Raw genomic sequence first — 13,456 nt, 5'->3', positions numbered from 1 at the left:
CAGCTACAATTAAAATTCTTGCGCGTTCCATACAAGCTCTCGCCAGACACACCTAGCCGTGCAAAAAAACAACGACTTGAATAGAAAAACATTTCATATTTAATATTATTTCATCTCCCGACACCCAGGCTGCCCCCCAACAAATGTAATGCCTGTGCAAATAAAATGTAACAATTTGAATACTTTAATACCGTTTAAGGCCTTAAATGAGAATTATGAATTGTATACTTTTTAATACCCCACAGATACCCTGCAAGCGCAAGAGTGACATTCCGCTCACACCCCCGGAGCGATGGAGGTATTGCACTCACTGCTGTTCACGTGTGTCTGCCCGCACCAGCCATAGTTCCAACAGTTCTCATCCAAGATAAAACCTTGCACACAGGTTGGCAGGAGGCCAAGGACCTGAACGCTCCAATACCTTTCTAATTGGTTATTATTTTAGAAGACTGTCCGGTTTTAAACTGTGGAGACCAAACAGAAGGTAAAGACCACTTTGAACTGTTAACCGTCTGTAGTGTGGTAGTGAAAGGGTTAACCTTCTGTAGTGTGGTAGTGAAAGGGTTAAACAGTAATCCAGACCTATTTTATTCCACTGCAAAAAACGGTGATTTTATAGTGTCTTATGTGCTAATTTCATTGTTCATGTCTTTTCTATTCTACTAAAACTGAATCAAACCATAAACAAAGTGGCCTGTTGGGATGTTAGATCCTAATGTGAAAAACTGTGAATTTATGTCTGCTCATTTTACCCTTGCTATCATTTTACTTATTTTTACTTTTATTTCTATGCCCCACTATCCGCTGGGTGCATACTATGACCTTCGCCATGTTTTGTAACAGATTACAGAAATTCAAGAAGCCCATTGGAACGTGAGGTTCTGATATGATTTGAATAATATATCTGGATTATTTCATCCCACTTTATGCTTTGCTCTTGCTGTTACACTAATTGTAGGTCTTATTTCTTACAGATGTAAAGCACTTTGAACTGCAATCCCCTGTATGAAAGGTGCTATACAAATAAAGTTATTATTATTATTATAGTCAATCCCTGTGTGTTTTTAACTCTGTTGAATGATCACGTGCTTTTGAAACGGTAGGCTGCTATTTCTATTCAAAAGAAATGTATACATGTGTTGTTATTGCACTTTAAACCTACCCGTTTGTGTGGTCGTATTGCACCAGGTTCCGTGCAATTTCTTGAATGAATGAATGAATTATATAAATAATGAGTGAGAACTTACAGAGTCTGGGCGGAGAAGAGAAGCCCCGTGCTGCAGACGCACTCTCTGTGGCAACATAACATCATCCTGAGAGAGAGAGAGAGAGGCACACACACACACACACACACACACACACACACACACACACACACACACACACACACACACACACACACACACACACACACACACACACACACACACACACACACACACACACACACACACACACACACACACACACACACACACACACACACACACACACACACACACACACACACACACACACACACACACACACACACACACACACACACACACACACACACACACACTTTAATACTTTATTTGGTTCCACAAATTATATTACATAAACAGGGAATCAAATGTATCGGGGCCAAGCAGCAGTGAACACTTAAGGGTACACATAGCACCTCCTTCTCCACGTGGCTAAGCTGCCAATAATAGCTGAGACAGAGCAATATTTGGCAATTTGTTTGGCTTTTCTTTTAGACATTGCAGCAATTCTCAGACCGGTCATGGTGCATTTGTGTACATGGCCAAGACTTCCGAACACAAGTACACTATATCTACACCTATACCCAAGGTCAGCCATCACACTGAGCAGTGGTTGGTATTTGATATACTTGTCCCGGAAGGCCTGGTCCATGTACAGATCAAAGGTACAGCCTACTTCTATGACCAGCACCTCTCCGTGGCTGGTGTCAACAAAAACAACGTCCGGTGTATTTGGTATGTTAGCAAAAACATCGTTGGCAAGGCCAAACCACTCTGGTTTCACTCTGGCATGTTTGTACATTGCTGCACTAGATGGTGATATGTTCCGTACCACATCAGACACAATGTCCACAATACGGTCATCACGCACGCACGCACACACACACACACACACACACACACACACACACACACACACACACACACACACACACACACACACACACACACACACACACACACACACACACACACACACACACACACACACACACACACACACACACACACACACACACACACACACACACACAATTAGATTAGATTCAAATGTAATGTCATCGTACAGCACAACTACAGTTCAGCGAAAATAACTTTGGCTTCCAACCAGAGTGCAAATGTAACAGTAAAGTGCAACAGCAATATACAATGTACAAGTGATTAAACTGGGTACAAAATATACAAATTAGTACGACTACTGAGTGTAGTGCTAATCACAGTATGGTAGTACTAGTACGGTAGTCATACTGGCCATCAGTGTAACTAGTAAAAGATATGTGTATATATATATACAGTATAGATATATATGTGGTGAGAATAATGTATATACATCATTTGTACATGCCATCATACAGAGCTAAGGGTTATTTTCAGGTGTATAAGTAAGTATATAGAGGGGTTATATGCAGTTATATTCAAACAAATATGTACAGTATATATATATATATGCGGTGAATATAAATGTAAATATAAATATGGGAAAATACAGCACTGTCATACATGCTATCATACAGAGTATATGGGTAGACTATAGTATGAGATGGGTAGTTCAGATTATTATGATTACTATGATTACAGTGTAGGGCAGTTGTAGACACCGAAAAGCAGTAGGTAGGTTTAAATTGAGTAGGCAACCGAGTTCAAGTCGTACAGTCTGGGTAGCAGAGCCCAGGGTGTGTAGGCCATAGAGTCAGAGTTCAAGTCGTACAGTCTGGGTAGCATATTGATTGATTGATTTTTATTTATCTCGAACCGACACACATAACTATCACAACAAATTGATAAAAGCAAAAACAATATACAATACATACATACATACATACATACATACATACATACATACATACATACATACATACATACATACATACATACATACATACATACATACATACATACATACATACATACAAACACATGTACTGTACATATACACACATACACACTCACACATACAAATACAAATAAACCAAGAAATAGAATTTGGTTCGAGAAGGGGCAGAAAGAAGCAGTGATTATCTAGTTCTGCCCTTTCCTTACATCACACAATTTACAGATTCTTGCTCTCCATCTATAGTAAATTATTAAAAAAAAAAAAAATGAGAGAAGAAAAGAAAGGAGTATTTGCAAGGAATAGAATGTGTCATAATCATAAGAAGTAACAGTACTACTCTACTAAATTTTCCTCTTTCATGTATTTGTTTAAAAGTGTTTGTTTATAACTACTTTAAAATGGTCTAATATTTTTACAAATTGTTTACGTCTCATGAAGGCTGTTCCATAGTGACCCCCCACGGACCTAGGGTGTAGGCCATGGAGTCAGAGTTCAGAGTTTACATGGATTGGGGGGGGGGGCTGTCAGAGAGATGTCAGCTGAGGGATAGAAGCTGCACAATGTCAACACAAACAAACCCGACACAATGTCAGCATACATGAACCACCGCGATGTCACAAACCAACTCAATGTCAACATACGCACACCAACACAATGTCCAGCGCTTTGTGTTCTACTGTGTGCCACCACAGTGAGGTTGCCACTAACCACACCAAACATTATGTTGAACCAATTTAACCGTTGTGCTGACGAACAATATGAATAATTTTTTGGTCAGCCTTTGTATTTGCTGTTGTAAAGTTAATCTAAATCGCTTGGGATTGCGAATGTGATACATACACAAGAAACAACTCAACCTCGACTGTCTTCAACTGTGAGTGAACACAATAACACTCAATTTACCATCTCTAGATGATACAGTTTGAAAACATTGTTCATCTGGGGGGGGGGAAACTGACTTATATCATGGTTCTTCGTCTCAGTACTCAATTATATTCCAGCCACAAACAACAACAGTCAGAAATTATTGAGGCATAATCCAGTTCTCCATGAGAGAACTCTAGGCTTCAACACCACATTTATATTTATTTACATTACATTATCATGTAGCTGACGCTTTTATCCAAAGTCACTTACAAGTTCAAAAACAGGTCAGCAGGAAGGGTACAACTCTGGCAGCTAAGTAACAATGTTCGTCAAACAGTGTTGAACTTGGGTGCTACAGTCTTGAGTGCATAGTAGTAAAGATATATTAGCATAGTAGTTAGTAATATAGGCAAGGACGATTATTTAGTGGCAAATACAAAAGACAGTATGGAGGTTATAGTTTTTTTTTTTGATATTGGTTGAATAATCAAGAATGTGCCAGAAACGCTGAATATCAACACTCTTTCATGGCATCGTATTTTAGTATCGACACCGACACCATGTTTCAGTCTGGTATCAGTCTGGTATCAGTCTGGTATCAGTTTAGTATCAGTCTGGTATCAGTCTAGTATCAGTCTGGTATCAGTCTAGTATCAGTCTGGTTTCAACAGTCTAGTATCAGTCTAGTATCAGTCTGGTATCAGTCTAGTATCAGTCTGGTTTCATCAGTCTAGTATCAGTCTAGTATCAGTCTGGTATCTGCCTGATCCAACGCCGCTACAGTAACACACTGGACTCACAGAGACCGTGAGACGTGGGTTTTGGGTGGAGACGAAGACAGAAACGGGGGAAGATAAAAAAGGGGTTTGAAAAAACACACCTGGACTTGGAGTGAGTGTAAAGCACCGCTCCTGTATCCCGTCCAAAACGCCCACTGGAGCTTTGGAACGGGACAAATTATTCTGATAAACGATTCCATTAAATTCCGAGACGAGAGACTTCTGCTCGCACATAAATCATGTCACCATATCTCCCCTGGAGCGGTTTGATAATAATCAGCCGTTTCTTTGAAATCCGAAGAGCGCTCCGTTACGTTAGGACAAGAGGGTCTTTTATTCAGGAAATAAAGTTTGTCTGATATGACACAAGATAGACATTTGCCATGGTGTGCGTGTGCGTGTGTGTGTGTGTGTGTGTGTGTAGTCACAGGCCCAGTAGTTCAAAACTTTTAATCTGATCGGATAAGATTTGTATTTTGGGTAATTCAAAACCAAAAAACAGGATTAGGATCACTTTGACATCCGATCAGGAAATAAAATCAAAGCTTTAATCCAACATTTTTAGCCTTCATGGCAAATACATTTTATTTTTCCTTTTTTGGTCATGTTTGTGGTGGCCTATTTTGTTTTCAACCAAATGTTGATCCCATAAATGTTATATCACAACAAAGATTGTCAATCACAAATGTAAAAAAAAATCTTCAACTAAAAAAAAGTCTCACTTAGAATTCAGCTCCTCAAAGCATGCCTGGATGATCCAGCTGCCTTTGAATTAATGTTTCGTTTGTTGTTACCCTAGTGGGAGTATCTTTATTATTTTTACAATTCCATTATGATTTTATGTCCTTTATGTATATACAAATATAATTAGACATTATAGAAGTCTCTGCAATGTGGTCTCTTGTCTTCCTTGTATTCTTTTTCATATGGAGATTGGTAGGATTAAAGAACTGATATTCAGGATCTAGTCATCTTGAAAAGTCTGGATCTGGATCAGGGTGATCCTATCCTGAATTACCGGGACAAAATCTGGCCGAGTTGTCTGATCCTGGATCACAGAAAATGTGATTTCAAAATCTGATCGGATCTGATTGAGATGAAAAGTTTTGAACTACTGGGCCCAGAAGACTAGATGGATCTATTTTCTCATCCGTGTGTTACTCACTCCTCACACACAGAGCTACATTTCAACAAAGGCAACACAGTCAATATGCACACATGCATGTACGCATGTGTGCCACGTATGTGTGTCCTCACAGACATAGACACACACACACACACATACACACCAAAGGAAACATACCATCACACACAGAGTCCCCTAGCTCATTACTCATGTATTTTGACAGCTCTGTTAAACAGTCAGTAGACTGCTGATGTCACCTTGTGTGTGTGTGTGTGTGTGTGTGTGTGTGTGTGTGTGTGTGTGTGTGTGTGTGTGTGTGTGTGTGTGTGTGTGTGTGTGTCCATGCATGTCAGACAGGACACGCTTCATTTCATTGGCCAGGTGTCTCTTATAACACATACAGTGAGTGTGTCAAACAGCGGCTAGAGCGTAGCGTGGTTTCCCCAACACACACGGCATGGCGGCTAAAGGAGCTGTCGGTGGTATTTATTTTTGTTAAAATAAGTGTTAAAACCACGCACATACGGGGAGAAACATGCAATCTCCACACTGAAAGGCCTTCCATCGGGGTTCGAACCCAGGACCTTCTTGCTGTGAGGCAACAGTGTTAAAGGTGCTCTAAATGGTATGTTTTGTTTGTTAAAAGAAGAGATCTACATGTTAAAATAATAGCTCTACACTCCCGACAGCCATCACTGACATAGAGTGTCTGGTCAGTAACACGGGTCTCCCAGTCCCTCCGCTCTGCAGTAAACACACACACACACACAGACACACACACTCACCGCATCCTGAAAGCAGAGGTATCGTCCACAGCTCTGAGATACAGCCTTGTTCTTAGCATACCCCACTGGAAAGACAGAAGAGATCAGTGTATGTGTGTGTTTCAAGGGCTGACCTTCAAAGCTTTTTTTGGCAATCGAAGCTTCGGGGCCGAGCTTCGATTTTAATTCGAAGCTTCAAGAAAAGAATAATAATAATAATAATAATAATATTTTTTTTTAATAATTTATTTTATTTTATATATATATATTTTTTTATCTTATGTTGTGGGACTTGTACAGCACTTTGGTAAACTTTGTTGTTTTTAAATGTGCTCTATAAATAAAGTGGATTGGATTAATTAATTAAGTAGCCCCTTTCGTGACTGTGACGCAGCCAACAAGGTTTCACTCGGCTGTGTGATTTAATTCAAGGTGGATCGCTGTTGTCGTTTGAACAACTTCAGATTTCATGGGAACTACCAATCCCCCAAATCAAGAATGTTTAAGATGAATGAAGTAAGATTTAGATTATTTGAAATATGGCCTGTGTAGACTAAACTATGCACAGAATTATGTCAGTCTACAAGGTCCGGATTCTACATGGTCCGGCAATGTAGACCTTGTAGACTCCACTACAGACCAATTATCAGTGAATGTTCATGCATTTTTAAGAAGGGCTACTTCCACAAAAAACAAAGAACTCACCAAAACATCTCAGTAGCACCTTATCTAAATGTTCTATTTCATATATGGAGATTCATATTTATTTATGTATTGCATGCATTTCTACATTTTATTTCCTATTTTGTTTATTCATCCCAGTATCTTTCTTTCTTATGTGTGGAATTCTACAAGGCATGTAGATGTAGGTGTATGTGTTTGAGGATGATATCCTTCAAACAGGCAATAGTGATGATATAATTTGGGCAGTGCTGAGCTGGGTTACTTTCATCCAGTGTATTTGTCCCCCGGCCACACCCAATGGCGCGCGCGCACGCACGCATTTTTTTTTATGTTCGAAGCTTGTGCCATCGAACGAAGCTTCGAAGCTTCGAAGTATTTAAGACAGCCCTATGTGTTTGTTTACATTAATCTACAGAAGATATTCCCAAACTGGGGTACGCGCAATGACATCAGGGGTACGCCAAAGAAATCTGATAAAAATCGGATTTATTAAGGCCGTTTCACACAGGGAGTGATAATCCACATGCGTTCTCGTGTATATGATGTTTTATATATATATATATATTTTTGCATCTTCAGGCGTCCATCCAAAACGTGTGACAGCATGACGGAACGGATAATATCATCATCATATGATTATATCAGAAATGTTAAATGTTTAAGTCATAAGTATATTATCAATCATCCGCTTGTGATAAATTATACCAGGGTTTTCCCAGACTATAAGTGTCTGGCTAACGTTCAGGATGGGCCATGTTGAACACTCTCGCTGCATACAGTACAGGATACAGCTGCCCACTCATAGACCATGACTGTAGTCCATTATTCATTCTGTTTTAGTTGATTTGTCCATTTTTACGATTTCCAAAATGATTGGGTTGCATCCTGAATAATGATAAGCATTAGATTTGAAGAGGTCGCTCTGCATTATTGCATGTGGAAAAGTAAGATTTTACAGATTACAGATCTACTAAACGATTAGTAGATAAATCCTATTACTATTTGTCGAATGAGAAGGTCTTTAGTCGAGGACAGCGCTAAAAACAGAATACATCAAATGTAGTATGTCTCTTAAAATTGTCGTAATATTTAGTAAAATGTTAAGATTTTGATGCTTGTATTTTTCAGGCTAGTGTCCCTGGCTTGTAGAGGTGATGGTGATGCCGTCACCACGTAGCCAATACTTCTCAAGTTCCATTATGGCAGAGTTAATGTGGTCTATACTGAATATTGATTGAACCTACAGGATTAATGTGGTCTATAGACTGAATGAACCTACAGGATTAATGTGGTCTATAGACTGAATGAACCTACAGGATTAATGTGGTCTATAGACTGAATACACCTAGAGGATTAATATGGTCTATAGACTGAACCTACAGGATTAATGTGGTCTATAGACTGAATGAACCTACAGGATTAATGTGGTCTATAGACTGAATGAACCTACAGGATTAATGTGGTCTATAGACTGAATACACCTAGAGGATTAATGTGGTCTATAGACTGAACCTACAGGATTAATGTGGTCTATAGACTGAATGAACCTACAGGATTAATGTGGTCTATAGACTGAATGAGCCTACAGGATTAATGTGGTCTACAGACTGAATGAACCTACAGGATTAATGTGGTCTATAGACTGAATGAGCCTACAGGATTAATGTGGTCTACAGACTGAATGAACCTACAGGATTAATGTGGTCTACATACTGAATGAACCTACAGGATTAATGTGGTCTATAGACTGAATGAGCCTACAGGAGTAGGGCTGATGTTTGGACTACAGGGTTGCTGGTTCCGTCACCAGCAGCTTGCTGACCTCCTTTAGGTTGGGCTGAGTTATGACCAGAGATCACCATGGAAACGCCTCTCCCCTCCAGCTTCTCCTTCCAGGCCTCCACCACAGCCCTGGAGTCATCCTGAGAGAGAGAGAGCGAGAGAGAGCGAGAGAGAGAGAGAGAGAGAGAGAGAGAGAGAGAGAGAGAGAGAGAGAGAGAGAGAGAGAGAGAGACACACACACACACACGTTTCAAATGCTTTATTTGAATACACGGCTCAAACAGCACATGAATAGGATTCAGATACTATAGAGGTTCAATGTGTCTTTAAGGACATCTCACACACACACACAAAATTAACTCAAATCTGACATTACAAACCTACTGTAGGTCATTCAGGTGTGGGATACATGTAAACACACACAACACACACACTCTCACACACTCACAGTGCTGGCGTCGTCAAAGACCGATAGTTCCATGGAGCCTGTGAAGTCTTGTTGTAGTACAGCCTGCAGACACTCATCCAGCCAGCAGGAAGCGTTGTACACCGGCATGACTATGGACTGGAGACAGAGGACATGTAATGTATGCACAATCAACCTACAATCACACTTCAGCCCTGATGCAAAGACTATCAACAATAGGCCTATTAGCCGATACATCCTTTCAGCCAGGTAGTAAGGATGTGCATTGATTTTCGAATATTCGTTAAATTACAAAGAATTTAATAGTTTATGCAAATATCGCTTTGTTTCAAAACATTTATTTTCCCTTGTTTTTAACGGCAACTACACTGTGTAGTGTATTGAGATGGGACCCTATTAACTGTTACACCGCTGAACGGCATGCTGGGTAGTGGGTACAGATAGCTAGCTAGTAGGTAGCATAACAGTCTGTTAACAGCTGGGAGAACAGTAAAGAAAGATGATGGGGGCGACAGTGGCTCGGGAGGTAGAGCAGTCGTCTGGCAATCCGGAGGTTCCCGGTTCGATTCCCGCTCCTCCCGGGCAAGCGCTATATAAAAAAGCAGCCATTTTACCATGAAGAAAGCGAGACCGCAGATGTTACATGATAGCAACCTTTTTTGTTTTTTTTTTGTTTGCCATGTTGTTTCACTCAGTTCACACATTTCAAGCATCAGTGATGTAACGTTCAGAATGAATGCTTTTGTTGCCAGAAATAACATTAGCCTGCTTTTTTTCCATGCAGGATGAGCTATTCTGAAAAAATGCCAAGAACATTTCTGGTAGCTAAAGGTGCTATAGATAACATTCAGCCACTAGATACTAGATCACCAGCATGTAATTTATCCCATCAGGTGCATTCCACATGGGGAAATGGGAAGTAGTATGGAGGGGATACATGCATGCAACATTTATTTTGGACCCGCCAAACGTTTTTAAATTATAAATATTCATTCATAAAAAAAGATTGGGGGGAAAGCAATATGTTTATTCTGCAACCTTTCTAAAAGCTCTGTGGATTTATTATGATGAACTTATTAACACTTTAACTGCCGAAAAATCTGTGATCGAAATCATATTTCCGTTCTGGAGCCTTGACACACAGTTCTGATCTCCTCTCAATCCTCTAGCGGTTCAAGAGCGCCATCTGGTGGCCGATCGGCAGATCGAAACCAGATGTCAACCTTTAACCCGGCAGGACTCACTCCATATGGGGTCCGACCACTCGCTAATGCTAGAGAGACTCTGTCTTCACACAGTGAACATCGATCGGTGGAAATAACTCGAAAAAACAACATGATTTGGACGTATATACTATTATACAACATGGAAATAGATCGGGTATTTCGACATCCCATAATGGAAAAAATTCTGTTCCACGATCATCTGCCAGCGGCGCGAGAAAGCCACGGTAAGATTCAGCGTTATTCTCTAACGTCTTCTTTACTAACTGATCTGATGAACATATGACCCACATTAGATGAATGGTATAACGCTGCCCACGGAATTATAAACGCCCCCTCGCCCATCCGGTCAACATCAGATGACGTGTAGTAACTTCTAGAAGTACCTCCAGTTGAAATTTTTTATCTGGCACAGATCGCTATCAAACTGTATTTCATCATCAATATAATGCATTTGGAGCTATAAATCACGTTCTGGAGAAAGCTGCAGAAAAAGATAAAAACATACTTATACTTTAGACCATATTTTAGTATGAATATGTGAATGAAAAAGTTTAACGTTCATACACCCTGAACAATACATATAGGACATTGAATGGGCCCTAATAATGGCAATCTAGCAATAGAATTTAAAAAGTTATAGCCCTGCAAAGAAGGGGAACTTCTCCATAGACAAATAGAGCTGGCAAGGGATGGTATATCATGAATTTAACCTCGGCAGTTAAAGTGTTAATGATTACTCTACATGACGTTTTTGTTTATCTATAGCACCTTTGAGCATGACATTTAAAAGAGTTTTTCAGTACATGGGAAACACCATTTTACAGATGTGTCATTAAATCAACTAAGATACAAAAACGAAATATATGATTTGCCTATTAGTCTACTATGGAATAAAGCAGGAAGCCGGACCAGCACTCTCTGGTTTCAAATTTTAATTGCAGCCGGATACATACATGTTTCAGAACTAATGTGTTCCTTCTTATGTATGTATCCGGCTGCAATTAAAATTTGAAACCTGAGAGTGCTGGTCCGGCTTCCTGCTTTATTCTACATTTATCTTCAGGATTGCAGCACCCAGTGTCAACTATTGTGAGCGTGGTCTAACTTGACTTTTACTCCTATTAGTCTACTAAAATATCATAGTCAAGCTAGACCCTTGAACAAGTGTGTACAATGTGGGCTGACAAGTTGGTGACTATAGTGTCACTATACGTCAGCGAATGCTGTTTTCGTTTCAATGCTGTCCCATTGATTGATTGATTGATTGAAAATTGCATAAACAGATTGCAGAATGGGTACAATACAGTACGGCTCAATACACACAAAGACACAATTGTTAAGGGGATGCTGACCAGAGAAATACTTTCGTATTGTTTACTTTACATCAAGGTCCCCCATTTTCAATTCATAACAGTGCTTGCATAACATTCCATCATCACTGCTCCAGTGCTGCACACACATTCTGTTAGTTAGTCGTCGGTCAATCACCTAGTATGTATATTTCTCTCCCACCCACCCACCCCCTCCTAATGTACAGTCTCCTCCCATACTCTGTCAGGATCTATGGGTAACAGTACTGTATATTTGCATATCGTATATGTCACAAATGTAACAGTACTATATACCTGTATGTCATGTATGTCCCTATGCCATAAATGTCATGTATGTTGTGTTGTGTATGTCATAAATGTCTCTATGAATTGAAAATGGGGGACCCTGATGTAAACAAGACAAACGTCTCTCTGGTCTGCATCCCCTTAACAATTGTGTGTATTGAGCTATACTGTATTGTACTTGTACCCATTCTGCAATCTATTAATAACGTTTTCATTCATTCACCTACCACGTCCACCATGCTCCCCTCTGCCACATTCTCTCCAGCCAGTGTGTCGGCTGTACAGTCCTCCATGCGGAGACGCTTCGGTGGGACCGCGGTCTCTTGTCCCCGGACGAGCACCTCTTCATCTGAGCAATGAACCCGTTATCAGGCTACCTACTACCACCGACATCCCAGCAGCACACTGCAGGTTCATTTCAAACGGGTTGTTATTATTTGGAATGAATTAAGTGAATGGATACTGCCCACTCAGGGCAGTATGGGGTAGAACACATAGTAGCATACTACATGAACCTAGGCGTCCACAAAGACGACTTCAAACTGGAAATAGTAACTACAGATGAGGTACTCAAAAAACTGAGCGCCCTCCAACCAAACAAGGCCACTGGCCATGACAACATCCCCTCCAAATTCCTCAGAGACTCAGCAGCAGCCATCACCCCAGTCATCACACACATAATAAACCTCTCCATAAAACAGGGACACGTCCCCAAGGACTTCAAAATTGCGAGAGTAACACCCCTGCACAAAAAGGGCAGCAAATTAGACCCGGGTAACTACCGCCCTGTTTCTATCCTTACATCCATCTCGAAAGTCATGGAAAAAATAGTATACGAACAGATCGAAAAATACCTCGCGGAAAAAAATCTAATCTACGAATTCCAATCTGGCTTCAGAACATCCCACTCCACTGACACATGCCTTCTCTACTTGAACGACCACATCAAACAAGAGGTGGACGCGGGCAAATACTGCGGCATGGTCATGCTGGACCTACAAAAGGCCTTCGACACTGTCAATCACACCATTCTGATTGACAAGCTAAAAGCAATTGGTTTTGATAGTTTATCAGTGAGCTGGATACAATCCTACCTGGAGGGGA

The 13,456-nt window shown here is 40.3% G+C and overlaps 1 protein-coding gene across 1 annotated transcript in view; it reads right to left on the bottom strand.

The window, feature by feature from the left end:
- Positions 1–12,713, bottom strand: part of b3gntl1 (UDP-GlcNAc:betaGal beta-1,3-N-acetylglucosaminyltransferase-like 1) — a 22,179-nt gene extending 9,466 nt beyond the window's left edge. Inside the window, exons 1-5 of the mRNA XM_084318206.1 lie at positions 12,580–12,713; positions 9,532–9,648; positions 9,124–9,223; positions 6,639–6,703; positions 1,248–1,313 (exon numbers count right to left, since the gene is read on the bottom strand). Coding sequence (XP_084174332.1) covers positions 1,248–1,313; positions 6,639–6,703; positions 9,124–9,223; positions 9,532–9,648; positions 12,580–12,645 — 414 coding nt within the window. The 5' untranslated portion in view covers positions 12,646–12,713. The remainder of the gene's footprint in view (positions 1–1,247; positions 1,314–6,638; positions 6,704–9,123; positions 9,224–9,531; positions 9,649–12,579) is intronic.
- Positions 12,714–13,456: the final 743 nt, after the last annotated feature.

This window comes from Notolepis coatsorum (assembly GCF_963971535.1).
Source record: "Notolepis coatsorum genome assembly, chromosome: 7".
Taxonomy (NCBI): Eukaryota; Metazoa; Chordata; class Actinopteri; order Aulopiformes; family Paralepididae; genus Notolepis; species Notolepis coatsorum.
The sequence above is the reverse complement of the archived record's forward strand: the minus strand, read 5'-3'. Positions and strand labels throughout refer to the sequence as shown.